Here is a 26,627-nt window from a genome sequence, read left to right as displayed (position 1 = left end):
GCTTCTAATGCTTTTTGCTGGTGGGGTGGATACCCCAACTACAGCCTTCAGTGGCCTTTTAAGGTTATATTTCCATTTTCTTCCTGGCCATGGGGTAGCTTTCTCTTTCTCTCCTAGTCCCCCAAAGCAATGGAGACAACTGAGCAACTCACTCACCTGTTGTCTTCATGTCCACTTCCGTCACTGTAAAGACTTTCATCTCCCCACCATCTTCGTTACTCTCTGCATCCTTCTGGAAATATGACAACCCAGATTAAAGCCCCAGCTTTCCAGCTGTGTTTGATTGATGAGGTAAAATGATGCCCTTACAGCCTGCTTCTCACAGTGTCTTAACTTCCGGATTTGTGCGCTGGGTATCAAATTTTCAGAGCAACACATTTGAGAAACTTGAGAAACTTGGATTTATTTGCATAAGGGTGCTCTCCTGTCTGTACGAAGCTGCCCTCCTCTCACCTGTCAGCTTGTCGGTAGTGACCAGGTTGCAGACACATCAAAAAAACTAATCGCCCTCTAACAGGATTGGAGCTGAAGTTAATGCGGATCTTGTGCCCTTCCTGTTCCAGCTTTAGCAGCCCAAGGTGCACCCATGACCGCTCAGACCAGCCCTCGGCGGTGCATCCCGCCGTATGGCGGGTTCTCCCTGGCCCCCGGGGAGGGACCTCGGCACACCCCGGGTCTGTGACGGAGCCTGCAGGGCAGTCCGTCCCTGGACGCCCATCTCCGGTTCTCAAGGTGATGACACCGGCCTGGAATGCCGCGGAGCCGACGGGTCGGGCCTGCCGGACGAGTTTCGGCTTCCCGACGCGGCCGCGCGTCCCAGCCGCCGCCGGCAAACAGGAGGCCAGCCTAGCCACCTCCCAGGCACCCAGGGCGTCCCGGGCGTCCGCGCTCCTCCCGGCGCTCCCGCTCCCCCCGGCGCTCCCGCACCTGCACGCTCCGCCCCTCGCCTCGGCACCCAGGCCCACCTTCCCACCGCAGCACCCACCTGCCGCGGGGCGGGCCGTGACGTCAGGCGGAGGCGGGGCTGCGGGCGCCGCAGTGCAGCGCAGAGGGGCGGGGCGGGCGTGCGGCGCGTGACCGGGCTGCGGGGCACCGGGGAGCCAGGTGGAGGGGGCCGGGAGCTGCCGAGTCGGGCTCCGGGAGGCGGGGCGGGGTGTGGCCGGGCGCCGGAGCGGGTCAGGCTCCCTGCCTCCCCGCCCTGCGCCTCCTCCTCCTCCTCCTCCTGCTCCTCCCGCCGCCCGGGCGCTGTGCGTGCAGGCGCGCACCTGGCAACCGGCGGCCGCGCTCCGCCGCGTCCCCGCCTGCTCGGCTCGGGCCGGGCGCCCCGAGTCGGCCCCGCACCCTGACCCGGCCCCTCCGTGGGGCGCCGCGCTCCGCCAGAGGCGAGGCGGCCTCGAGCACTCCTAGCTCGTTAATGCCGTTTTGGGGGTGACCCGACCTCGCAGTGGAGGGGGCGGGGGCGCTGCTCCATGCCAGGGAGGTGTTAGCGGCCGCGGAGCCGCTGGGGCGTCGAGGGCGAGGGTGCGGGGCGGCTGGCTGGCTTGCGGGGTTCTTCCCCTCCTCCCCTCGAATCCCCGCGCGCAGCTCGGCTTTCGGGGCGTTTGGAAGAGGCCGCCGCGGCTGCGCGGGAGCGGGAGATGTTGGAGCTGAGGCACCGCGGAGGCTGCCCCGGTCCCGGCGGGGCGGTGGCACCGCCACCCCGCGAGGGAGAGGCGGCCGGCGGCGACCACGAAACCGAGAGCACCAGCGACAAAGTAAGTGGAGCTGCGGGAGGCGCGCACTCCGCCCCCGCTCCCCGCGCGGGTCCTGCTTGGCTCCCGGACATCTGATGGGACCCTCAGAAATGTCGGTTGGGAGGTGAGGGTTGTCCGCTGCGCTGCCCTCGGGCCTGGCCCTGAGTTCCTCCTCCCCAGAGTGGGGTCGGCCCGTCGGACCCCGGCTTACTGTGCCTTCCCTGGGGCGATCGCGAGCACTGCGCCTCAGAGAGCTGGCTGATTTGCTTTGCTTGCCTTGGGCTGGTTTCCTACTGGGGCGCGGCACAGAGCTTTCCCGTAGATAGAGGAAAGTTAGCTCTCAACTTAAGGGCTCTTTGCGCGCCAACTGTCATTGGATCCTGCCACTGGAGGTTTGGCTCCGCACGGCCACCTCATCAGCACTTTCGTTTCCCCTCTCCTTTTCCAGTATGATGGGGTTTGCAGACTTGAGGCTGTCACACACGTGACACTGCCGTGACCTTCCAGCTTGGTTTGGGTCCACGCACGCTGGTCATGAACCATGTCTTCCGCTAGATTCCACTGTACCCGACGGGTTCATGGGTAAGGTGTTTGCACGCACCTTTCCAGACGTGAACTTGGCTACACCTTTAAGGATACAGAGATGTAATACGATGATTACATTTAAAGCTAGAAGAAGGCCATTGAGGGTGTGTTTAGATAAGGCATGGCGTCAGTTCAAGAACTTTTGAAGACATACCAGTTTTATGACCTCTCAGAGTGGGTTAGAAAATGGGGCCAAAGAAGGGATTGTTTTATGAAACTGTCTGCTTATCAGAATCCATTTTTAACTGCGAACTTGAAGACACAAATTGTTCCTAGAAGCATTCTTCTTTATGGAACCAAGCAGCTGCATTGCGGTTTAAATTACAGACATACCCAGTGGATTGTCTAAAGTCAAGTTCGGCACCTTTGAAAACTGGAACGAAGGCTTCCTGACTTCTTCTGATGTGTGCTATCGCTGAAGCTTGCAGTTCTGGTTCTGGGAGGAGCCCACCTGGAAAGGTGACGGTCATGAACTTGATGTAACCCAAGGTGGAAAGGCCCAAAAGCCTCAGCTGTGTGCACACAGAAACAAGTCTGATTTTAGGAGGGAAACTTGGAATCAGTGGATGACACTTGGTTTCTACTCTGGATAGCTGTTGGAATAAAATGAGCAGGGGAGACACTGTGTTTCGAGGAGTTAACACAAAATGTAACGATTTCGATCTACTGCTGGTTGAAGTTAGGGAGCTGGAAGTAGGGGGCTGAGAATAGGCAGTGAAAAACTGCCTTGGCAACTAGACCTAAAATAGAACAAATTCGGTTGGGATTTATTTTGTCTTAGGGCTGGTGGAACCCAGGGAATGCCAGCTTCCCCATGTTGACCTCCTTCAGGGATGGCGTTAACGAGTTTTTATTAAGACAACACATGCTCAAGGAACAACCCTTTGAATTGCTTTTGTCTTTTAACAGCATAATGTGCTTAAAATGAAAGCTGCTCTGTGGTGTGATTTGGACTCATTGAAGCTGTTATTTTTGTTTCTGACTTAGCCCTGTGCTTGACATGTGTTTGTCTAGGAGCACTGTCCTGCTGGTTTTCATTCATACACTTCCAGCTGGATTTTTTTGACCATCAGCATTGGCATATGCAACCTGCTTTGTCAGGATGTCCTAGGGATGGAACCTGCATTAAGCTGTGCTAAGCTATTTGTCCTAGAGTTTATCACAAGGAGCTCCTGGCAGAGTTGGAGACATTGACCTCTATCCTCTGCCTGTTTTTCCTTATCAGGGTGTGTCTTTGAATATACCTGTATTTCCAGGTCAAGGGCTGTTTTAAAATCAGTTTACACCTTGGAGGCTGGTTAACCCTGTCAGGGGCCTTCTCTGTTCAAGTTGCAGTAAAGGCAAAACTCCTGGGAAGGAAGGGAGGAGGTGTATGGTGATCTACTGGAGTCCATTCCCATGCGTTGCCACTTTGTAATCTTTTTATAATGGGTGCTGTTGAAATTCCCATGGTGCAAGACTGGGAGCCTTAGGCTGAGAGAAGACTGTGTTGCAGAGAAATCAGCAAGGTAAAATGAATAATAATAAATAAAAAAAAAAAGTAATTCCGACCTGCAGGCAGCAGGGGGATGTTGCTGCTTTGCAAATGCTGGAATGGTACTGGAAAAATGGCAAAAGCCACCCTCTCAGGGTTCCCCGGAAGATGCAAAAGAGTTCCAAGTGTTGGAGTTCTGTTCAAGACTCATTGTGTTTGAAGGCAAAGTTGGACTGTACATGGTGCTAACAGGAAAAGCTTCAAAGGGGTGGTGAGGGTTGAGCTGGGATTAAAAGCTATCTCAGGACTCCCTGGGTAGACAAGGGCTGCAAAAGGGGCGTTTTAGGCAAAGGGTGTGTGTAGCTGTTTCTTGAGTCAGCATCTTAGGCCAGAATCTGAAACTAGTTTGGTAATCTGGGAGCATAACCTGTGCATGTCTGGGAGGTACTGGAGTCTGCTAAGGAGATTAGGCTTTGTCTCGGGGACTCTGGGAAGCCACGGGGAGTTTGCAGAGACGTTGGTCTAGCGCTCTGGCGTCAGTCTATTTTGTGAGGGGGAGTGACCTGCCTCAAAGGAAACCTGCTGGGAGGGTATTGCAGATGCTGCTGATAGGAACTGAAGTGGGTTATGGGAAATCTGCATAAGAGGGAGGATGTGTGTGAGGAGAGCACCTCGAGAAGTTCATGGGAATTGGATTTCAAAGATAAGTTTGTTTCGATGCAAAAAGTTCTGAAATCCATGCGTAGTTTTCTCCATGAGCTTTTTGAGGATACCTGGTACTTATGAATTGAGTCCTGTTTTTGCACCAAAGTTAAGTAAGTTTTGTAGAATAAGATTTACTTATATATCTGAAAGTCAGGTTTACAGTACACGAGAGTAGGGGTGACACCTTCCATCTGCTGGCTTACTTTCCAGACTGATGCAGCTGCCAGGACTGGGCCAGGCTGCAGCCAGGAGCTTCTTGCAGGTCTCTCACATGGGTACAGGGACCCAAACACTTGGACCACTTGGTGCTGTTTTCCCCTCAGCAAGGAGCTGAGACAGGAACTGATGTTCATATGGGATGCCTGCATTGCATGCTAAGTCACAGCACAGGCCTAAAAGTTAAATATCTCAAGTCTATTTCCATGAGCTTATAGAAGTACCCTTAAATTTTAAGTAATAATGATTGGGCCTGAGGTGATCAGAAGATTAATTGAAGAGCAGACACTTTTTGAAAGACAACTTAAGATTTTTAGGATAGATGCCAAAAAAAAAAAAAAAGCAGCCATTGATGCTCAGTTTAGATAGCAGTGTTTTGAGTTGTTTTGGCAGGTTATGTCATTCTCCAACACACAGAGAAGTAGGTTGTGCCTAACAGGTGAAGAGTCTTGTTTTCATTCAAACAGAAAGGAGAGCATGGAGGGCCCTTAGGAGGTGCCCATACCTTGAGCAGAGTTAGCGAAGCAGGGTTCTCCTGTGTGACTGGTGAGTGTGCAGCAGCCCGGGTCACAGGCAGTTAGAGAAGGCAGGAGCACACGGTGAAGATTGTCTTGTTTGAAGGAGAGGAAGATTCAGAGACAGTGAAAACACTGCTGAGACTGGGTAGGTTCTGGAAGAAAGAGAGCAGACACGGGGTGAGAGTTGAGATACCTGAGGGCAGGGGAGCGAGAGAGAATGAGGGCAGAAGATCAAAGTGCCTGACTCCTTCCCTGAATTTTCTTGGGAAACAAGGACCAAGAACCAGCTGGCTTTAACAGAGCTTTGGGACAACTGGGTTCACTATATCCACATCTATCTTAAAATAATAATAAAGTATCCCTACACATGGTTCTTGTTATCGCAAACTAGAGCAAGCAGCAGAGCTGAGCCTGGAACCCATCTCGGAACCTCGGTCACAGACTAGACTGTTGGTTCTGTTGGCATTGACCTTGGTGTAAGCGTGGATTCATTTTGACAGAGTATGACCAAGAGGCACCTAACAGAACTGTCACACTCAGTGAAGATCCACTTCAATACAATTTGTTGTGAACCAAACTTGGGTAGTTCTTAACTAACTCAGCAGTCATAGTGCTAAGAGTTGATGCTTGTGTGTGATTTAGAAATCCATCTTGTTTGCTCCTTTGGACAATTTAGATATACTTGAAATATTACCGTTTAGTAGTTGAGAAAAAGAATATTCTGGAATTACATGGATTTTATGTGTTTTCTATGATCTTGACATTAAGGAGTTTTTCTTGTTCAACCTCCATCCCTGTGCCCCCCATTGTAAAAGGTTTTTTTTTTTTTTTAAGATTTATTTTATTTTTATTGGAAAAGCGGATATACAGAGAGGAGGAGAGACAGAGAGGAAGATCTTCCGTCCGATGATTCACTCCCCAAGTGAGTGCAATGGCCGATGCTATGCCGTTCTGAAGCCAGGAGCCTCTTCCTGGTCTCCCATGCGGGTGCAGGGTCCCAAGGCTTTGGGCTGTCCTTGGCTGCTTTCCCGGGCCACAGGCAGGGAGCTGGATGGGAAGCGGGGCTGCCGGGATTAGAACCAGCACCCATATGGGATCCCGGGCGTTCAAGATGAGGACTTTAACCACTGTGCCATCGCGCCGGGCCCTTGTTTTGTTATTTTTGCATCTGTGTGTTTGTCCTCAGATTTAACACAAGCACATACAAACACAGTCTGTATAGCAGATCATTCAACCCTATGGTAGTGTTTACAATCAAGAAAATGGAAGCTGAAAGTAATATAAGAAGTTTCCCAGATATTTGGTAGGGAAATTTAACTTCTTGTTACAGTACCAACATTTGACAGTAGAAAGTCCCCTTTGTCCAGCTGACACCTGTGTGCAGGACACAGCTGTTTCCGAAGGTGGCTGCCACTGGTGAGTCTGCCTCAGTCTTTCTTGTCAGGATTGAAATCTCCGCTCTGTATTGTTCCAGTGCTCTAAAGTCAACAGCCACTGATACTAACAGCAGGCTCTTTTTTTTTTTTTTAATTTAGGCAGTGACTGACAGTACTCCCCTCTCCCCCATTTATAATTTAAGATTTTTTTCTTCTTAACAGTTTATTCTTTAAAGAACAATCTATTGATTTATTTTGAAAGTCGGAGTCACAGAGAGAGAACAGTGATTTTCCATCCACAGGCTCACTTCCCAGAAGGCTGCGATGGTCGGGGCTGGGCCAAGCTGAAACCGAGAGCCAGGAGCTCCATCTGGGTTTCCCACGTGGGTGGCAGGGTCCCAGACACTTGGGGCCTCTTCCACTGCTGTTTGAGCAGGGAACTGGATGGGAAGTGGAGCAGCTAAGCAGCCAGAACAAAAGCAGCAACCCTGAGCATGCCGGCACTGAAGGCAGCGACATCACCTAGAATGCCAAGACACTGGTTAAACAATGACTGATTCTGTAAGGAAAAAAAAAGTTTTCCATGAGCCTTTTCAGAGATTGCTATTCTTCCCATTTTCTCCTAAGATGGCTCTGGGTTTAAGCCTTTCTCCATCACTAGGCTTTAGGACCCTTCTCTTTTGGTCACTGCTTTGTGGGAAAAGCCACTTGCTCTGCATGTTGTGCACCTTTGTGCCCGTCTCTTTTCAAGCCGCTTTGTCCTCTGTGCGATGTGTCTGGCCTTCGAGGCTGTCCTTTTAGACAGAGCAGCTTCTTTCATTACTGTTGTTCTGAATTTGCATTTGTCTGCCTTGGGAGTGCAGAGCCTTAAGGCAGCGCCTGTTTTCCACATTTTTGGTGTCCTTTTCTTCATGCCCTGGATGTAGTGCCCTCCCTGCCTCTGCGCCCCGGCTCTTCACCCCGAGAGCTGGTGCCAGCCTGGTACACACAGATGTGGGTCTTTTTTTTTTTTCACTTCTATTCTGTTTTTCATGTTATGCTACAATACAATAGGCCCTGAGATTTCCCTTGTCCCTTTCTCAAATTCCCTCCTGCCAACTGATTGCTTCCATATTGTTATAATATTATATAGTCCTTCATAAGCAGTCATAAGTCCATCATTCTGCTATTTAAGTGTATCCTGAATTTACACACAGTCCAGCATCCAATTGTCAAGATATATCCCACAGTTTCGTTGGGAGTCTATCTTTGATCTGGAGGTAGAGATGCACTCTGCACTGTGTCCTCACATCTGGATTTGTTAGTCTCAATTACACCGGTACTATACGTCCCCTTAAATGAAAAGCCGTGAAACAGAATCAACAACAGGAATAAAGTTAAAAAAATCTACAACAGCATGGAGTTAAGTAACATAGCACTGAATAACCAACATGTCGATGAAGAAATGAAGAAAGAAAACAAGGAAGCTTCTTGGAGAAGATGATGTTACTGTATGGTCTGTGAATCAGTGAAGAATTTAATAAGAGAAAATAAACTATTTTGAAGAAATGAAACTAAAAGCAAAAATATCAAAACCCATGAGTTGCCGCAAAAACAGTATTAAAAGGGTTATTGATTTTACAATTTGCATGAAGGTTGCGTGGATCTCTTTCTAAATCGTCACCAGGTTTCCTTAATGTGGTGTTCAGGCTTCAGCTTTTCAACGTGTTATAAAATCCTCTTGTGACAGCTTATGCAAAGGTTAAAATTTTCCATCAAGGTCATGGTTTTCTTCCAGTCCCTCAGAGCCTAGGCCCGTTGTCTTGCTTATCTGTGTGATCTCCCAGTGTTTTTCCTTCCCTTTGGTCTCCTGGTGTATTTCCTTTTATATTTAGTTTTCTTGAATTTTTCAAATATAGCTCCGAGAGGCAGTGTTTTCCTCCTAGAAATGAATCACATAATCTCCTCTTTGAGCATCTTTAGGTGAACTAACAGATTTTTTACTTTTTAAATCAAGTTTCTTTGCATCACTTTAGGTAAGGAAATAGCACTTGGAGCTGTAAAGAGCCTACCAGGTGAAGTTGGCACTTTGAGTTTCAGTTGGCACAGGTGCATCTGCTGCCTTGTGCTTGAGTCCATTCTTGGATTCTCCATCATGCACTTGTTGTGTTATACTATTTTTCTGCTCCCAGCCACAGAGAAGTAAAGCACTCTGTGTTATTTGTTATTCTGAGGAATGTTAACATAGCATGCCATGAGTTGCACATGGACAAAGCTCATCGTCTTTTAATTCCATGTTTCCCACCACCAAGAGCCTTTTGAAGAGCCCTGTGTCAGGCTCTGGGTGTGCAACTGTGTTGGCTTTGGTTGATGCAGGTGTCTTGCGTGCCATTAGTGGCCCAGGGAAAGGTGGGGCAATTGATAGTAGCGCTCTGGGAAGTTATTTTATCATTGACAATTCTGATATGCACGTAGGTGGAGTCATTACTGTTGATGGGTGTATGTTGGTACATCTGTTTTTATCGAACATTTTTTTTTAGTGCAAACTTTAATTCAGTGTAAAGAAGCTAGGTCACTTAGAATCTTAGCAAGTGTCTTTTTCGAGGCTTGGTTTAGTTGTGTACACTTTGTAATGTTTGCTGGATACCTGTGTAATGATGACTCTGAAAATAATCACCTTTATTTTTTTTTTTTCCCTCCTGGAAGGGTGGAGTGTGTACTTTGTACCTATGAGAAAAGGGATGAAGTTGGAATTTAATTGTTGCTCAACAACTCATAAAATTTTGTAGACATCTTAGAGTTTGGACTTTCCATTAGGTAGACTAATCACAATGGTGTAACTAGATATTTAGTATAAAATGGGGTTTGCCAGTACTTGCTTCTATGTACTATCCATTTAAATTTTGTAACAATTCTGTAGATAAGGGAAACAGTCTAGTTTACAGCTGAGAAAGCACCCTGCTTAGAATCACAGAGTATTTAGAGCTGATGTTTACTTTATATTTTCCTATCTCACACATACATTCACACACACACTCAAACATGTGAAGGAGAAATTATGTGATTCTGAATTTATAAAATTAAAATGCTTCCTTTGGAAATTTATATTCTATTATAACTTTCTATGATTTTAGAATAATCTGGCTTTTCTCAACCTGGAAGAAATTGGCATTGGGCTACAAATTTTTAACAAAAACCTCTAATTCTGTATCAGCCACTATTTAAATTCAACAAACTAATGTATCTTAGGTGTTCCCTTGCTTGCCTGGTGACTAATTAGAAGAACTCCTCAGCTTTTATTTATTTTGTGGCTACTTACATTTTGATTCACTAATTCTATCAGTGTTTCAGAATGTATTTGATGAGAATTATGTCATATTTTCAAACGACTACAGAGATGAAGAATTAATTTAATCAACGAATACAGATTATAAAATGGTTTTTCTCTGCCCAAGATGTTTGGGTTGTGAATGAAACTGATGTAAAATAGATAAACAGGGGGAAAGCCACGTTTACATTTGTGAAATACAATACTTAGGTAGGGTCAGTCAGATGTTTGAAGTTTAGCATCCTGAGGGTTGGAAAAGTGTAGTTGAGCCTGCACGATGGCTCAGCTAGCTGATCCTCCACCTGCAAGCACCTGCATCCCATATGGGCACCTGTTCATATGCAGGTTGCTCCACTTTCCATCCAGCTCCCTGCTTGTGGCCTGGGAAAACAGTGAAGGATAGCACACGTTCCTTGGGCCCTGCACCTGTGTGGGAGACAAGAAAAAGCCTCTTGGCTCGTGGCTTCAGATCCTCTCAGCGCTCGCAGTTGTGGCCATCTGGGAGTGAATCAGTAGATGGAAGATCTTTCTCTTTTACCTTCTGTCTATAAATCTGCCTTACAATAAAAATAAAATAAATCTTTAACAGAAAGGGGAAAAAAAGTGTTGTGGCTTAGTGTCAGGGGCAGTGAGTGGGAAAGGAGGGAATATGGAATGAATAACCATTGTCCTGAAGGGTGCCTGGGAACAGCTCTTCCTGGTCCAGATACTTTGAGCAATGTAATTTCCTTTATGGATGTAAACTTGGCTTGTAGGACAACTCCTCAGAGCTACCACTGTGCCTGCAGTGTCTTAAAAGCACTAGCCCAGAACATGGCAAAGAAATCTAATTTCGCACTGTCAGCTTCTTGTCTCCCGTGGTTGTATTTTGGGGTGGGGTGTCCTGGGCCCCAACATGACGCTATTGGTGGCTCAGCATGCGTGAGGAATGCTCACGCAGTGACCTTTCTAATACTGGACTTATTTTCTTCTTCATAAAGGAGAGGTCTGACTTATTTTTTGTGGCATGGCATGGAGTATTTGCTTAAGACTTCAGAACCAGCAAGATGTTATGCTTTTTTTTTTTCAAACATAAAGTAGACAGATACAGCTCAGGGAAGATAGAGTCCAGTCGGGCCAGAGGATCACCTGCCTGTGAACACGTCGGGCAGCTTTTGGCAAAAACAGTAGTGTTGCTGTTTTGCTTTCTCACTGAGTTTGCAGTTGAGCGTGTTTGCCACAACTCTTGGCCAACTATGTAAGAGCTTTGTGTAAAGCCAGTGAAGACATCTGGCTTGATTACCTGGCTGGCTCAGTGGGCCCAAACACCTTGGCAGTTAAAGTTGGGCTCTCTGCCCATCTTCCTGGCCCAGGTAGGCCATTTCAAAATGCTGTGGTGCCATAGAGCAGTAAATATTTACTAAGCTTATATGGGATTTAGCATTTTACCCCAGTGCTTTTAAGTCCAGTCCTGGGGAACAGGATCAGCCTCATGTCCCTTTCAGGGTTGCTTTTGTTTTCTTCATGCTAACTGGGCGTGCGTGCACTTGGGCTGCCCGAGAATTCAGCTATTGAACAACTTTGGGACATGTGTCATGTAGAGGTCATCCCCCTGGATTGTTGCACCTGATCGTCTTATTTGAAATGATTTATACTGGTTTTAATAACTGTGGAGTTGACACAGAAGGGTTGGGATACTAGCTAGTTATATGAATGACTTAGACCGCTTGAAGATAATCACAGTTTGAGTTTTATGTTTGCCGTTTCCTTCCTTTTGGTAGGAATTTGGTAGACATTCTGCAACTTAGCCACTCACCCAAAATTAAGATATACATCTCTTAAAATACAGTCTCCCACCTAGCTGTAATAACAAACCATATACAGATATTTCCAGTTTTCTACATCTGCCACCCCTCTGGTTCACATATGGGTCACACATTGCAGAATATATTCAGGAGCAAGTTTAATTGTTCATGGTTCCTAAACTTCCCTCTGAACAGGGGCCAACATGGAATAGTGGTAGACATTATTTCTCTGAGCCCCGAAAATGTGGCTGAAGTATGGACAGGGAGTGTTAATGCAGTCTCAGGTAAAAGATGGCTCACATGGCTAATCCTCCCTTTGGAAGCATTGGGATCCCATATGGGTGCCAGTTCACTCCCATCTGCTCTCCTTCCCATCCAGCTCCCTGCCTGTGACCTGGGAAAGCAGTAGAGGATGGCCCAGAGCCTTGGGATCCTGCAACCACATGGGAGACCTGGAAAAAGTTCCTCTCTGGCATTGAATGGACTCAGCTCCAGAAGTAAACCAGCAGATGGAAAAGCCTTCTCTCTGTCTCTCCCTTTCTCTGTAAAATCTGCCTTTCCAATAAAAAAAAAAAAACAACTTTTAGAAAATGTATTTTTGTGATAATGGTTATGATTCACAGTTAAAGAAAGAGCATCCATTTTTTTTTTTTAAGGTTTCTTGGTGTTATCCCATGAATTTTTCCTTCAGGGATTTTTATTCCTGATTTGTAATTTAAAACATATGTAGTGTATTTTTTGAGATGTGGCAGAACGGTGTGGCAGTGGATAAAGATCCGAATGAGGAGCACACGCGTTTCAGAAAATCATGGGACAGTTCTTGAAATTAGGTAGGGGTTGAATGTTAGAGATAGCATCTTAGGAGTGGCAGAGGGTGCTGTAGGCAGTGGGGCTGGAAACAGGAAGATTTGGCCTGATTGTGTTTGGGATCAGAGGTGACGGGGATGGTCATTGTTCCCTCAGCACACTGTCCAGAGCTAACAGAGCTGTGGAGAGAGCAGCGAGCCAGCCAGACATGCTGTATGGACTGGCTTTGAGACAGGCTGCTCCAGGGACTTGCAGCACAGATGGGGCAGGGTCTCTGCACACCAGTTTGTTTCCTGTGGCTGCTTCAACAAGTCATACACTTGGTGGCTTAACCCAACATGGTTGTACTACATTATACTTAGAGTTCCGGAAGCCATGGGTCTAAAATGGGTCTTGGCTGGAATCCAGGTGCCAGTCTGACCCTTTCTTGGAGGCCCCAGGGAGAAGTGTATGGCCTTGTCTGTTCTTGCTTATGGCCACTGGAGGTTCCCGCAGGCCTTGGCCCCTGATCCCTTTTTCCATCTTGGAAGTCAGCATCCTGTCCTCATATTTCATCCTCTGACTTGGCTGTCCTGTTTTTCCTTCTGAGCACTTTGGTGATTATAGCTGATTCACCTGGCCCGCCCAGCATCTTCTCCCAATCAGAAGTCGAATAGCAAACTTGCTTTTCCCTAGTGCCCTGAGTGTCCCTTGCACTGTACTGTACCATCTTCACAGTTTCTAGGAGTAACTTGGGAACGTTGTGGGAGGGTGAGGGTAACTAGTACTCTGCCTTTAACAGGTTCTTGGAAGAAGCGCTTTCTCATAGGGATATCTGAGCTTCAACCTCAAGGAGAAGCAGGCAGTAGCCAGGCAAAGCAAGGCTCAAGAAGAAAGATTGCTGCAAATAGAGCGTATGTGAAGAGGCGAGGATTTGTGCTGACACGGGGAGTGCAGGAAGATTTGAGTTTTGCAGAGTGTGGAGTGGCAGGGTGGGTATGAGGTGAGAGGGTTTTATACCTGTGGTGGAGTGACCGGGCTTGGTCTTAGTTAATGGATAGCTTCTGGAAGGCTCTTGTGTTGGTGACTGATGGAACCTGATTTGCTTTTTACTCCTGCATTTCACATGCTTCAGAAGAACTTCTGTTTTTCTGTTACTCGGGCATTGTGGTCCGCTATGAACTGTGATGCTTAATCAGGAGCCTGTGAGATGCACCTGCCTGTCAGCCCACCTTTGCTTCAGTGGGGGACTGGAACAGGGCTGCATGCAGTGAAAGATGCGCATGCACACTCACGCACATCTATACACATACACACATACATGCTATCTGAATTCTTCTACCCCAGCGTAATTGCTTTGAGATTTGTCTGTAATAATCTATGCATTAGTAATATACCTTCTTGCCTGAGGTATTATTACATCATATTGAAATAATATAATTTTGTGCCTTTCCTAGTGGATGTTTGGAGTTGTTTCTAGTTTGCAACTATTACAAATAATGTTACCTTGGATGAGCCCGGCGGCGTGGCCTAGCGGCTGAAGCCCTCACCTTGAACGCCCCAGGATCCCATATGGGCGCTGGTTCTAATCCCGGCAGCTCCACTTCCCATCCAGCTCCCTGCTTGTGGCCTAGGAAAGCAGTTGAGGATGGCCCAAAGCCTTGAGACCCTGCACCTGCGTGGGAGACCTGGAAGAGGTTCCTGGTTCCCGGCTTTGGATTGGCGCAGCACCGTCCGTTGCGGCTCACTTGGGGAGTGAATCATCGGATGGAGGATCTTCCTCTCTGTATATCTGACTTTGTAATAAAAATGAATAAATCTTTATAAAAAAAGTTACCTTGGATATTTGTGTAAAACTCTTTGCAGGAACAGATACTTTCATTTCTCTTGGTTAAATATCTAAGAATGGATTAGCTGGTTCATCTGGTGGATACATAATTTTTAAAGAAACTGGTTATTTTCCAAAATGTATGCTTTAAAAAGTTATTTGAAAGAATTTCAGAAAGCAGGGAAAAGACAAAGATCTTCCATCTACTGTTTTACTTCCCAAAATGACCACATGATCCAGGACTGTGCCATGCCAAACCTAGGATCCTGGAACTTCTTCTAGGTCTCCCCAATGGGTGCAGACGCCCAAGCACTTGGGCCATTTTCCATTGCCTTCTTGGGAGCATTAGCAGATTGCTAGAACAGAAAAGCAGTCAGGACAAGCACAGGTACCCATGTGGGATCCTGGCACCACAGGCAAAAGATTAGCTTTCGTGTCCTTTTTTACTGGTATCCCATGTGGGTGCCAGTTTGAGACCCAGCTGCTCCACTTTGAATTCAGCTCCCTGCTTGTGCCCTGGGAAAGCAGCAGAGGATGGCCCAAGTCACGGGGTGCCTGCGCTCATGTGGGCAGCCCCGAGGAGATCCTAGACCCCTAACTTCAGACTGTATAGTCTTGGCCATTGCCATCATATGGGAGTAAAGCAGGATGGAAGATTCTGTCTTTCTCTCTGTCATTGTGACTTTCAAGAAAAATTAATAAATTTTTTTTAAAAAATAAAAAGTAAATGATCTCCTGACATTTGTAACGAAATTAATGGAACTGAAGATTGTTATGCTAAATGAAATGTTAGGCCCAGAACATTGAATGTCATGTGTTGTCTTAATTGTGGAGGTTAAGACACATAGTATAAAAATTGAATGAATATCACGTTATTTTACATACAGTTATAAATATTGCCTCACTGAGTTATGTACATGACAATATGCCTTTCTTTGCCCATGCTATGAGCATTTTCACGAATCTCTCATTTTGTGATACTGACATTCCTGTTTTTAAAGAAAAAAATAATATATGTATGTATCTATGCATATCTATATAAAAATGAATATGGCAAAATACTAAAAATTATTTATTCTTAAAATTGAAAAAATAGGTTCGTTTTTAAAAATTCCATAAGCAAACCAAAGCCCAGAAAGAGTTTCCATTTTTCCACGTTTTCCGTAGCATCTGATGGGCTGTTTCCCACGCGTACCCGTTCTGGTGGCTACACAGGGACATCACTCTGTAGTTTTGATTTGTATTTCCCTGATGACTAATGATATTGGACATCTTTTTATGTGCCTGTTTGCCATCTGTGTACAGCTTTTGGCAAAGTGTCTGTTCAAATATTTGCTCATGCTTTTTAATTGACTTGTTTTATTATTGTATTTTGAGGCGCCCTCCCTGCATGCTAGCTGCACGTGCTGTAGCAGCTGAGTGATGTGCGTCCAGTCTTTACCAGCCAGGGGCTTGTCTTCTCCTTTCTCGCTCTCTTGGGGTTTGGTCCGGCCCTGCCAAGGCAACAGTGGGTGGAACTTGGGGAAGGGGGATCATCAGAGCCTATGAAACGTTGTTATAAAATTAAATGCAATAAAAAAAATTGAAAAAGAAAAAAAGAAATTCAGTGAATCTATGGTAGGTTAATCTTTCAAGTTAATACTTTTTATGGCCTGTGAATTATATCATAAATACCCAAATGGCTCTTGGCCAGAAAAACAGTGACATTATACATATTTATTTAGTGGATCATGCTTTTCTTATCATATCTAAAAAAAAGTCTTTATGCCTAGTTCAACCCAAATCCTAGAGATTGTATGGACGCTTTATTGGTTTATAGAAATATTTATGATTTTATTTTTATGAATGGTATGAGGTACAAGTCAAAACTTTTTTTCCTATTTATTTCTGTATCATTTTTTTAATGACCGCTGCAACTTGGTTTGATACTCAGATGTATATTGGATTTTTTTCCTGGACCTTTTATTCTGATCCACTGATCATTTTTCTCAGTGATGTTATCTATACCTAATTTTTTTTTTAAGACTCAGACTGTAAATTTCCACCCAAAGCCTTGCTGCGATGTTTATTGGGGTTACCCTGAATATACATGTCTATTTGAAGAGAATTACCGTCTTCTGCGTGATTTCAAATCCCAGTGAGATTATTCAGGGCCTTGTAAACTTGAGTGTTTCATTTATTTAACATCTCTGAGCCCACTTTTTTCCATCTACAAAATGGAGGCAGTTATTTACTTATCTCTTTGGTAATGATAGAAATAAAACAAACCAACGTTTATAACAAACTTTGCTTTGTTTTCTCAGTACACGTTTAGTATACAAACTGCGTTTACAGGCAATAAAGTGCAGTGTTGTTTTTTCAAGTTTCAGACATAGCTTAGCGGAAATATCTTCATTCTAGCTTTGTAGTTGGACCAGAGTAATCCCTATGGTCCAAAGCCCTTATTTTAAGTACCTGGAACTGAGCCCCCCTCCCCCCCATTGAGTGACTTGCCCAGGAATCCTGGCCTGGCATGAGCAGGTGAGAACGTATTTTAAGTGTTAGCATAAGTTTGCATACTTAGCTCATTCAACACATATTTTGTCTAGTGCCTAATAAATGCCAGTCCCTGTATAGGTCCTCAGCTAGGCTGTTGGCATTTAGAGAAGCCTATTTTGTTATACCAAAATTTATGGTTCCCTGGCCATTGTAGACAAGCAGAGAGGCCATTTTAATTAGACTGATAAGTAAACTAAATAGAATGGAGATAACATAGTTGGAGAACAGGTAATGTCAGGGGTCAAGGAAGAAATTTCCTGAAGAAAATGATCTTGGCGGACAGCATAGTGATACAGCGGGTCAAGCTGCTGCCTGTGACTCTGTATCTCATATGGGGTCCTGGCTGCTCCGCTTCCTGTGCAGCTCCCACCTGGAAGACATTTCTGATTCCTGGCTTCCATCTTGCCCAGCTCCAGCTATTGCAGCCATTTGGGTAGTAAGCAAGAAAATGGTAGATTTCTCTTCCTTCCTCCCCTTGCTCTGTACATCTTTCAAAAAAATGAAGGCGACCTTGAAAATAAGGCCATGGTGGGAACTGGCAACAGTATCCAGGCTTGGAGGACAGAGCAGGGAGGTTTGGAATGGGGCAAATGGGGAGAAGTGAGTGCAGTTTCCTACTGTGTCCACATGTAGAGATGATGTTGTGTGCCTTATCAGGGAGGTCCGCTGTTGAGAAGCAGCAGAAGTGATGCGAGCTACTTTAGCTTTGTTCTAACGGCTTTCAGCAGTCAGTGTTGAGATCGGAGCTGCTTTTTCTGTGCAATGAACTGTGCATCTGAGTGAGCAGGATGGATGGGTAGCACACAGCCCTAGGTGCAGGTGGAGATGGAGGGATTCTCATTGGTTGTTGGTTACAGGAGATGTGTGTGCATGTTGATATCCATTTCTAACCTGAGTTGGTGGAAAACTAGGAAATACAGAGGATGGGTAGTGTGAGGTGTAAGAGGGGGGGTCACTTTGCCTCTGTTGAATTTCTGCTGATGTTGGTGGAAAGCCCGTCTGGAGACACAGATTCTAGGGGGTGATCAGTGTGTGCAGAGAGGGAAAGGGAAGTTGTGAGGGTGCCTGACGTCAGACCCAACTTGGAAACCTCAGATTTAAATTATGAGTTAAGAAGCAGCAAGTTCTGTTTGTGCATTGTGTAAGAGTCCGCTTCCTTTTTTCCCCTGGTCTCTAGTCACATTCTTGTTTTCTATTCCAAAACTGTCATCTTTGTAATAGAGGAAAATGCAGAAAAATAAGGATACCTGCTAATAATTCTGTAGTTGAATAATTGCTCTAAATGCCACTGTTAAGGGATTATCTTTTAATTATTCTTATTGGAATTAAAATTTAACTTTTTGAAAGTCAGAATTACAGAGAAATCTTCCATGCACTGCTTTACTCCGCAGATAGCCTCATTGGCCAGAACTAGGTCAACATGGAGCCAAAAGCCAGGAGCTTCTTTGGGATTTCCCTCGTGGGTGCAGGTACCCAAGGACTTGGGCCATCCTCTACTGCTTTTCCAGGCCATAAGCAGGGAGCTGGTTCAGAAATGGAGCAGCTGGGATGTGAATTAGTACCAGTATGGCATGCTGGAGCCACAAGTAGAGGATTAGGCTGCCATACTGTCACGCCAGCCTCCCATACTTAAGGGGGCATTTCAAAGAAGTGAGAATATAAAAAAAAATTTGTGTTTTGAAGCACAAAACAAAAACCAGAAACTGGGCCTGGTGCGATGGCTCAGTGGCTAAAGTCCTTGCCTTGCATATGCCAGGATCCCATATGGGCACCTGTTTGTGTCCCAGCTGCTCTGCTTCCCGTCCAGCTCGCTGCTGTGACTTGGGAAAGTAGTGAATGATAGCGCAGAGCCTTGGGACCCTGCACCCACATGGGAGGCCTGGAAGAAGCTCCTGGCTCTTGGCTTCAGAATAGCATGGCTCTGGCCATTGCAACCACTTGGGGCGTAAATCAGTGGACAGAAGATCTTTCACTCTCCTTCTCTCTGTAAATCTGCCTTTCCAATATAAATAGATAAATAAATAAAAAAGAAGTCAGAAGTAAGGGGCTGGCATTATGGCATAGTGGGTTAAATCATTGCCTCTGATACTGTCATCCCATAGGAGCAACTGTTTATGTCCCAGCTGCTCCTCTTCCCATCCAGCTTTCTAATGTGCCTGGGAAGGCAATGAAGGGTAACCCAGATGTTTGGATTCCGGCCAAATGTATGGAACACCTGGAAGATGCTCCTGACGTTAACCTGCTGTTGTGGCCATTTTGGGGGTGTGAATGAGTGCTTGGAAAATCTTGAATAATTTGCCTTTAAAATAAATAAGTAGATAAATAAATACATAAGTCATAAGTTTAAAGAATAGAGAAAATTAGGTCAGTTCGGTTGAGGGTGGTGAAGGTTGGTTATAGTACCTTGCTGCACCTGGATATCAGGTATACATGGGGCAGGCATGGTGGCCTAAGACTCATCCTCTCTCTGAAGTGCTGGTATCCCATATGGGCACCAGGTGCAGTCCTGCTCCGCTGCTGATCCAGCTTCCTGCTTATGGCCTGGGAAGGCAGTATAGGATGCTCAAGGCTTTGAGCCCCTGCACTTCTGTGGGAGGCCCAGAAGAAGCTCTGGCTTCCTGCTTCAGCTTGGCTTAGCTCTGGCCATGGTGGCTATTTGGGAGAGTGAAGCAGTCTGTCTCTCCTTCTAACTCTGCCTTATATATGTAAAGATAAGCAAATAAATAAAAAAATCTTCAAAATAAAAAGATAAATAAATATTATTTTTAAAAAATTAGTCTGGCCTCAGCTTGTGCCTGGAAATACTGCTGTGACCACGAAAAGAGTCTGTCGCATCTCTCGCTTGTAACACACAGCTGCTGTGCATGCATGCCTGGCAGGTAGTTTATAATAACTTTTTGGGAGAAAAATGATCACCACTGAAGCATACACTTATGATCACAGTTTAGCCGTCCATAAAGCAGAAATGATTACGTTCACTTGACCAGCTTCATTGGGTAATTTCTTAAGGGCCCATCAAAATAATGAAAGTTAAAACGCTTACAGTGTGTGGAAAATGCCATGCCTGTGTAAGATCCTGTTCTTATTGTGGATGCGATCTTATTTGTGAGCAGTTTCAAAAAGGGTGTGTGAACACCTGGTCACGATCTTCTTAGGAATAGCACCCATGTTCTCTTCATTATGTGGCAAAGCAGTCAGTGTTTTACTTGGATCGGTTTTAACCAAGATGATCAAACTTTCCTAACCAGGAAGCATGGCAGTGCTCAGATATTCAAGACAAATTAAAAGCAGTTTCTTTGTTCCAGATTATGTAACTCAGATCCCACATGCTGAGAAATGAATGCATGCATTGGCAAGCATTGGCTTCTTAAAAAAAAAATTATTTTCCAAAGTGATTTTCCTTTTTCTTCAATTTTAGGAAACAGATATCGATGACAGATATGGAGATTTGGATTCCAGAGCAGATTCTGATATTCCAGATATCCCGCCATCCTCAGATAGGACCCCCGAGATTCTCAAGAGAGCTCTGTCTGGGTTATCCTCAAGGTACGGCCAGGGGAGATGAGTGAATTTTGGTGCACAAGATAAGCTTTGAGGTTATCCTTGTCTGTGTCTGTGTGGTGTACTTGGCTTTTTGTTTTGTTTCGTTTTCTTGTAATTTGTGGGGCTGTGAGAGAGCAGGCTTATAATTTGACCACTGGCTGAATATGTGAGCCATGGTCCTAGCCTACATTTTGGCACAGTGGGTCACAAAAATGCTCTTCTTCCTTCCTTCTTATTTTTTTTTAAAGATTTGTTTATTTTTATTTGAAAGGCAGACTTACAGAGAGAGGAGACACAGAGAGAACTTCCATCCATTGGCTCACTCCCCAAATGGTCACAATGGCTGGAGCTGAGCCAATTGGAAGCCAGGAGCTTCTTGCAGGTCTCCCACATGGGTGCAGCGTCCCAAGTGTTTGGGCCGTCCTCCACTGATTTTTGCACACCAGAAGGAGGGACCTTACTGGGAAATGGAGCTGCTAGAACATGAACCAACAGTCCTATGCATCCTGGTGCTTGCAAGGGGAGGATGCCGATTAAGCCATTGCACCAAACCCTCTATTTGCCTATTTTCATGTGCTAGACAGAGGTATGTAGGACTGTAAAACTCCATAGTCCATGTTTTATGTTTGTGTTATATTTTTTAAGACTTAGTGGCCAGAGAATTTCAGCTAATTTTTAATTTTTAAAAATAGTCTTTATTATAATTTTTTTCAAACATTTGTTTATTTTACTTGAAAGTCAGAGTTAGAGAAGCAGGGTTCACTTCCCAGATGGCCGCAATGGCCGGAGCTGAGCTGATCCAGGCGAGATCCAGAGCCAAGCAGCCAGGACTTGAATTGATGCCCATGTCGGTTGTGAGCACTGCAGGCAGAGGACTAGCCTTTATGCCACTGCTCCAGCCCCTCAGCTCATCTGATATTACCCTTTACCGAATGCTTTAGTAATATGAACTCTAAAACTGATGAAAGCAAATGAAATGGAAGATTTTGTTCATCTGAACATGTGGAATCTTCTATATATCGCTGTGGAAGAGCAGTGTTTACAAGCTTTTCTTTTTGCCTGGGACACGCTATTAAGAAATGCATTTTACACCATGTTCCAGAAAATACACATATGTGCATCTGAACTCTTGCCAAAAGGGTTGTGAGGTCTGACCTGTCAGTCAGGGAACGACAAAACCTGCGGGGGTTCTGAGCCGGGAGCCCTGGCAGTGAAACCAAAGCACATGCCGTGACAGCAGTCATGCTGGAAGAAATTGGTTCACACCGAATTTTTCATCTTTTTAGCCAATTGATCTTTGTGGTCTTATTAAAAGCTTGACGATCATTTTAATAGTTTTTGTTCCCAGTTGTTTTCCTGACCTAGTTCACAGCTGTATCTTTGCTTTGAAAGTCTCACCAGGAATGTTTAAAGCTGGTGTTCTGTAGGAACCTTCAGTTGGATTCCTGTGCGTAATTCTAACCAAGTGGGGTTGTTTTTTCTGTTAAAAATAGCAGCTGCTAACATTTATTAGGCGACTGTACATGGGTGTATACTACATACTGTACTGCATGCTAGACCCCACAGCAGGCACTTGAAATAACTGAACTGGTTTATAACCGTAGCAACCCTGGAGTTAGAGTGTGTCTGCATTGCAGGTGAGCAAGCTGAGGCAGCGATGAAAGGTCAAGGGTCACCGAGCAGCCGATGATGGAGCCACATTCTGAACCCAGCGAGTGTCTGTGATGCCCGCGTTGTAGCTACTCGTGAGAAAATCATTTCTGAGTATGAGAAGTAGAGAGTAGAACAGTTGGGATCCTGTCAAGACTTCTCTAGGGCCCGGCGGCATGGCCTAGTGGTTAAATCCTCACCTTGAACGCCCTAGGATTCCATATGGGCGCCGGTTCTGTCCCAGCAGCTCCACTTCCCATCCAGCTCCCTGCTTGTGACCTGGGAAAGCAGTCGAGGACGGCCCAAAGCCTTGGGACCTTGCACCCATGTGGGAGACCCGGACGAGGTTCCTGGTTCCCGGCTTTGGATCAGCACAGTACTGGATGTTGTGCTCACTTGGGGAGTGAATCATCGGACAGGAGATCTTCCTCTCTGTCTCTCTTCCTCTCTGTATATCTGCCTTTGTAATAAAAATAAATAAATCTTTTAAAAAAAAGACTTCTTTACCAAGATTATGTATTTCAAAAATCTTTATTTGCTCCGTTTAGCCTCTTTTTAAGTTAATACCAAAGAGACCATCTTGCACAGATACAAGGGCAAACATTCTAATTCCATGAGGAACACACATGCTCTGAAGGGGAGAGAACTCAGATATCCACCTGCCGAGACACTGATGTTCGGAGTACTTTGGTGTGGACTCCTTGACGTTCCCTGGTTATGTGTTACTTCTCTGTGTGAGAGAGATGCAAAAATGTGATCATGCTGTTTCCTGCTTTGTTCTTTTTGTTTTCATTATTTTTAAAAGGTTTATTTTTAGAATTTATTATTTTTTTTATTACGAAGTCAGATATACAGAGAGGAGAGACAGAGAGGAAGATCTTCCATCCAATGATTCACTCCCCAAGTGAGCTCAACGGCTGGTGCTGAGCCAATCTGGAGCCAGGAGCCAGGAACCCCTTCCAGGTCTCCCACGCAGGTGCAGGGTCCCAAGGCCTTGGACTGTTCTCAACTGCTTTCCCAGGCCACACGCAGGGAGCTGGATGGGAAGTGAAGCAGCCGGGATTAGAACCGGCGTCCGTATGGGATCCTGGCGCATTCAAGGTGAGGACTTTAGCTGCTAGGCCACTGCACCGGGCCCTCTTTTTGTTTTCATATCATGCTGTTATTAGAAACATTTTGTATCATTAAATATTCTCCAGGATCATCAAAGGTGGTAGGATGCAGTCCGTTCTATGGATGCATTCCAGTTTATTTCCCTGAGCATCTCATGCGAGGCATTTAAGTTTGTTTATAACTGCCCAGGATTAAAAACATCTTGGCACGAACATTTCCCTTTGTCATTATCTTTTTAACAAAAGAGAATCCGTAATTATTTCCTCAAGATAACTCTTAAAAATTGATGGTCAAGGCTTATATTCATCTTTTTTTTTTCAGGATTTATTTTGTATCCATTAGAAGGTCAGATTTACAGAAAGAGAGATCTTCCAAGTTGTCTCCAACAGCCAGAGATGAGCCGATATGAACCTAAGAGTCAGGAGCTTCTTCCAGGTCTCCCACACGGTGCAGGGTCCCAAGGCTTTGGCCTGTCCTCAACTGCTTTCCGAGGCCTCAAGCAGGGAGCTGGATGGGAACTAGAGCAACCAGGACATGATCTAGTGCCCATTATGGGATCCCAGCCGTCGCAAGGCAAGGATTTACACACTGTGCTATTGCACTGGGCCCTATATTCATTTTTAAGGAAAGTTATTATTATTATTATTTTGATAGGTAAAAGAGAGATCCTCTGTCTGCTGGTTTAGTTCACTCCCTAAATGGCTGCAGTGGCGGGGGCTGGGCCAAAGTGCCCACCTTTGAAACTGGGAAGAACCACATGGATCCTCAAGGGTCGAGGTGCTCCTGGCATCTCATAGGAAGGCTGCTGGACATCCCAGAACAGCCCCGAATGGTGCTGGTGCTAGGTATGAGAACCACCCAGGTGTCACCTGGCTGGAGTGCTTGTTCTTTGTCACGCTTTCTTTTCTGCAGGAACTCACACACCTTCCCATGCATGTCTGCCTTGCTTTAAGAAGCATATTCCATCATCCCCGCCCCACCACCAGAGGCTCCCCAGGGCGTGGCCGTTCATGAGGACTGCCTCTGGCAAAGCAGGGTTTTTGTTTGTTTATTTTTAAATCTCATTACTCCTGAAATAAAAACCACTTAAGGAGTGGACAAAGACCTTGCAATTAAGAAGCCTGAATTAAAAAAAAAGTCTGCATCTAATGTTGAAGTGCTTGAGTTGGAGATCCAACTCTGCCACTTGATTACAGCTGCCTGTTACTGTGAGGGACCCTTTGGGTCAGTGGGCAGGGTTCCAGTGATGGGGTTCTTGCCACCCGCGTGGGATACCTGGGTTGTCTTAGCCTTGCTCCGGCTGTCAGCCAAGAGAGGAGGGACCTCTCTGCCTCTTGAGTAAGACAAAGCAAAAATACCTCAATGCATATGGAGATTTTCAACATTGTGTGTCACGTGACTAATTTGAACACTAAGTGCTATTAAGATGTTTATTTTGAGGATCAGCATTGTGGCGTAGCACATAAAAAGCCTGCACCTGCAGACTGGCATCCTACCTAGATGGGTGGTGTTTCAAGTCCGGCCTGTTCCACTTCTGGCTAATCTCTCTGCTAATGGCCTGGAAGGAGCAGCAGAGCATGACCCAAATGCTTGGGCTGCATAGAATAAACCTGGCCTGACCCAACCCTGGCAGTCATGGCCGAGTAGGGAGTGAGCTAGAGGATGACAAATTCTGTGTGTGTGTGTGTGTGTGTGTCTGTGTGTGTGTCTCCCACTCTGTCTCTGTAATTTGTGTGTGTCTCTACCTTCACCTCTGTAATTCTGATTTTCAAAATAAATGAATAAATATCGTAAAGACTGTTTTTAAAACATGGTTTAATCATATACTGTGAAAAGTCTTGCTTTCAGTTTCTCTGAGTCCTAGGATGATTAGGCTAGAATGACTTCCTTATGAAACCATCCACTGGAGGAGGCTTCGGTTTGATGACTTGGACACAAAATTAAAGTTTTACACTTACGTGATCATTGCACCTGCTTGGTAAAGGCAATAAAAATTTTTGAATTCAGAACTGAGCCTGCCTTGTGTTTTAGTAGCAATGATTTGGCCCTCACGTGCCCTGCTTTGTTTGGTTTAGTGCCTGTCCTCTGCCACAGTGTGATTTCTGGTCACATTTGGTGTGGTTAGAATGCGTGCCTCGGAGTTCATTTGCGGGAGTCTGAACCCTGATGTGACTGTGTTGCGAAAGGGAACCTAACTCAGTGTTCCTGAGCGGGTGTGGGGGTGACCACTGGAGGGGGCAAGTTACCAGGAGAGGGGGATTGTTGCTTGCTCGCTTGTCCTTCTGCCCCCTTGTGGGATGGTGCAGCAAGAAAGTGCCTTGGTGTTGGATTGCTCAGATTTCAGAAACCTAATTAAGAAATCTCTGCATTTTGTCAATTGCCCAGGCTTTGGTATTCTGTTATAGCAGCAGAAAGTAGACCAAGACACAGTATTAGTGAAAATACGCACACACAGTATTTAAGTGTGTATTCATTTTTAAGCACTTTGTATTAAATACTCTTAAGAGAGTGGGAGGAGAATCATTTGAAATAAGTAAATTAAAGTTTTGATCTTATTCAAAGAGGGAGATTTTTGGGGGAGGGGGAAATATTTATGTAATTAAAGACAGCCAGCTAGGATATTTTGGGGGGGGGCAGATTTTCGGTACCAGGGCATTTGGGATGGATATGAAGCGAATGGGTTCCTGTTTAAACTGTCTTGTTCTTAGCACTGAATGCTCTCTGAAACTCAAAGCCAGACATTAGAGGGACAGGTAAACATTGGTAGCCCCTCCTGGGCTTGGGTTTCTGGAGCTTAGGCTGTGTGCTGTGTGCTGGAAGAGGCCCTCAGTGATTCTCAAAATCATTTCGAAAGATGGGCTAAATGTAGTTCTGGGTTTTCTACCAAAAGGGAAAGGTTATTACCAAGGGCTTTTTTTTTTTTTTAAGATTTATTTATTTTTATTGGAAAGGCAGATGTATAGAAAGGAGGAGAGACAGAGAGGAAGATCTTCCATCCGATGATTCACTCCCCAAGTCACCACAATGGCCGGTGCCGTGCCAGTCCGAAGCTAGGAGCCAGGAACTTCCTTCCAGGTCTCCCATGCGGGTGCAGGGTCCCAATGCTCTGGGCCATCCTCGACTGCTTCCCCCAGGCCACAAGCAGGGAGCTGGATGGGAAGTGGAGCTGCTGGAATTAGAACTGGAGCCCATATGGGATCCCGGCACATTCAAGGCAAGGACTTTAACCGCTAAGCTATTGCACTGGGCCCCAAGGGTTTTGTTATTACCCATTCTTTTTTTTTTAAATTTATTTATTTTTATTACAAAGTCAGATATACAGAGAGGAGGAGAGACAGAGAGGAAGATCTTCCATCCATGATTCACTCCCCAAGTGAGCGCAACGGCTGATGCTATGCCATTCCGAAACCAGGATCCAGGAACCTCTTCCGGGTATCCCACACAGGTGCAGGGTCCCAAAGCTTTGGGCTG

General features: G+C 45.5%; 1 protein-coding gene across 1 annotated transcript in view; it reads left to right on the top strand.

The window, feature by feature from the left end:
* Positions 1–1,431: 1,431 nt before the first annotated feature.
* Positions 1,432–26,627, top strand: part of CDS1 (CDP-diacylglycerol synthase 1) — a 66,396-nt gene continuing 41,200 nt past the window's right edge. Inside the window, exons 1-2 of the mRNA XM_040967172.1 lie at positions 1,432–1,754; positions 20,269–20,396. Coding sequence (XP_040823106.1) covers positions 1,638–1,754; positions 20,269–20,396 — 245 coding nt within the window. The 5' untranslated portion in view covers positions 1,432–1,637. The remainder of the gene's footprint in view (positions 1,755–20,268; positions 20,397–26,627) is intronic.

This window comes from Ochotona curzoniae, unplaced genomic scaffold (assembly GCF_017591425.1).
Source record: "Ochotona curzoniae isolate NIBS_2020 unplaced genomic scaffold, NIBS_Ocur_1.0 scaffold_4506, whole genome shotgun sequence".
Lineage (NCBI taxonomy): Eukaryota > Metazoa > Chordata > Mammalia > Lagomorpha > Ochotonidae > Ochotona > Ochotona curzoniae.
Note: the sequence above shows the minus strand (reverse complement) of the source record. Positions and strands in the feature narration are given on the sequence as shown.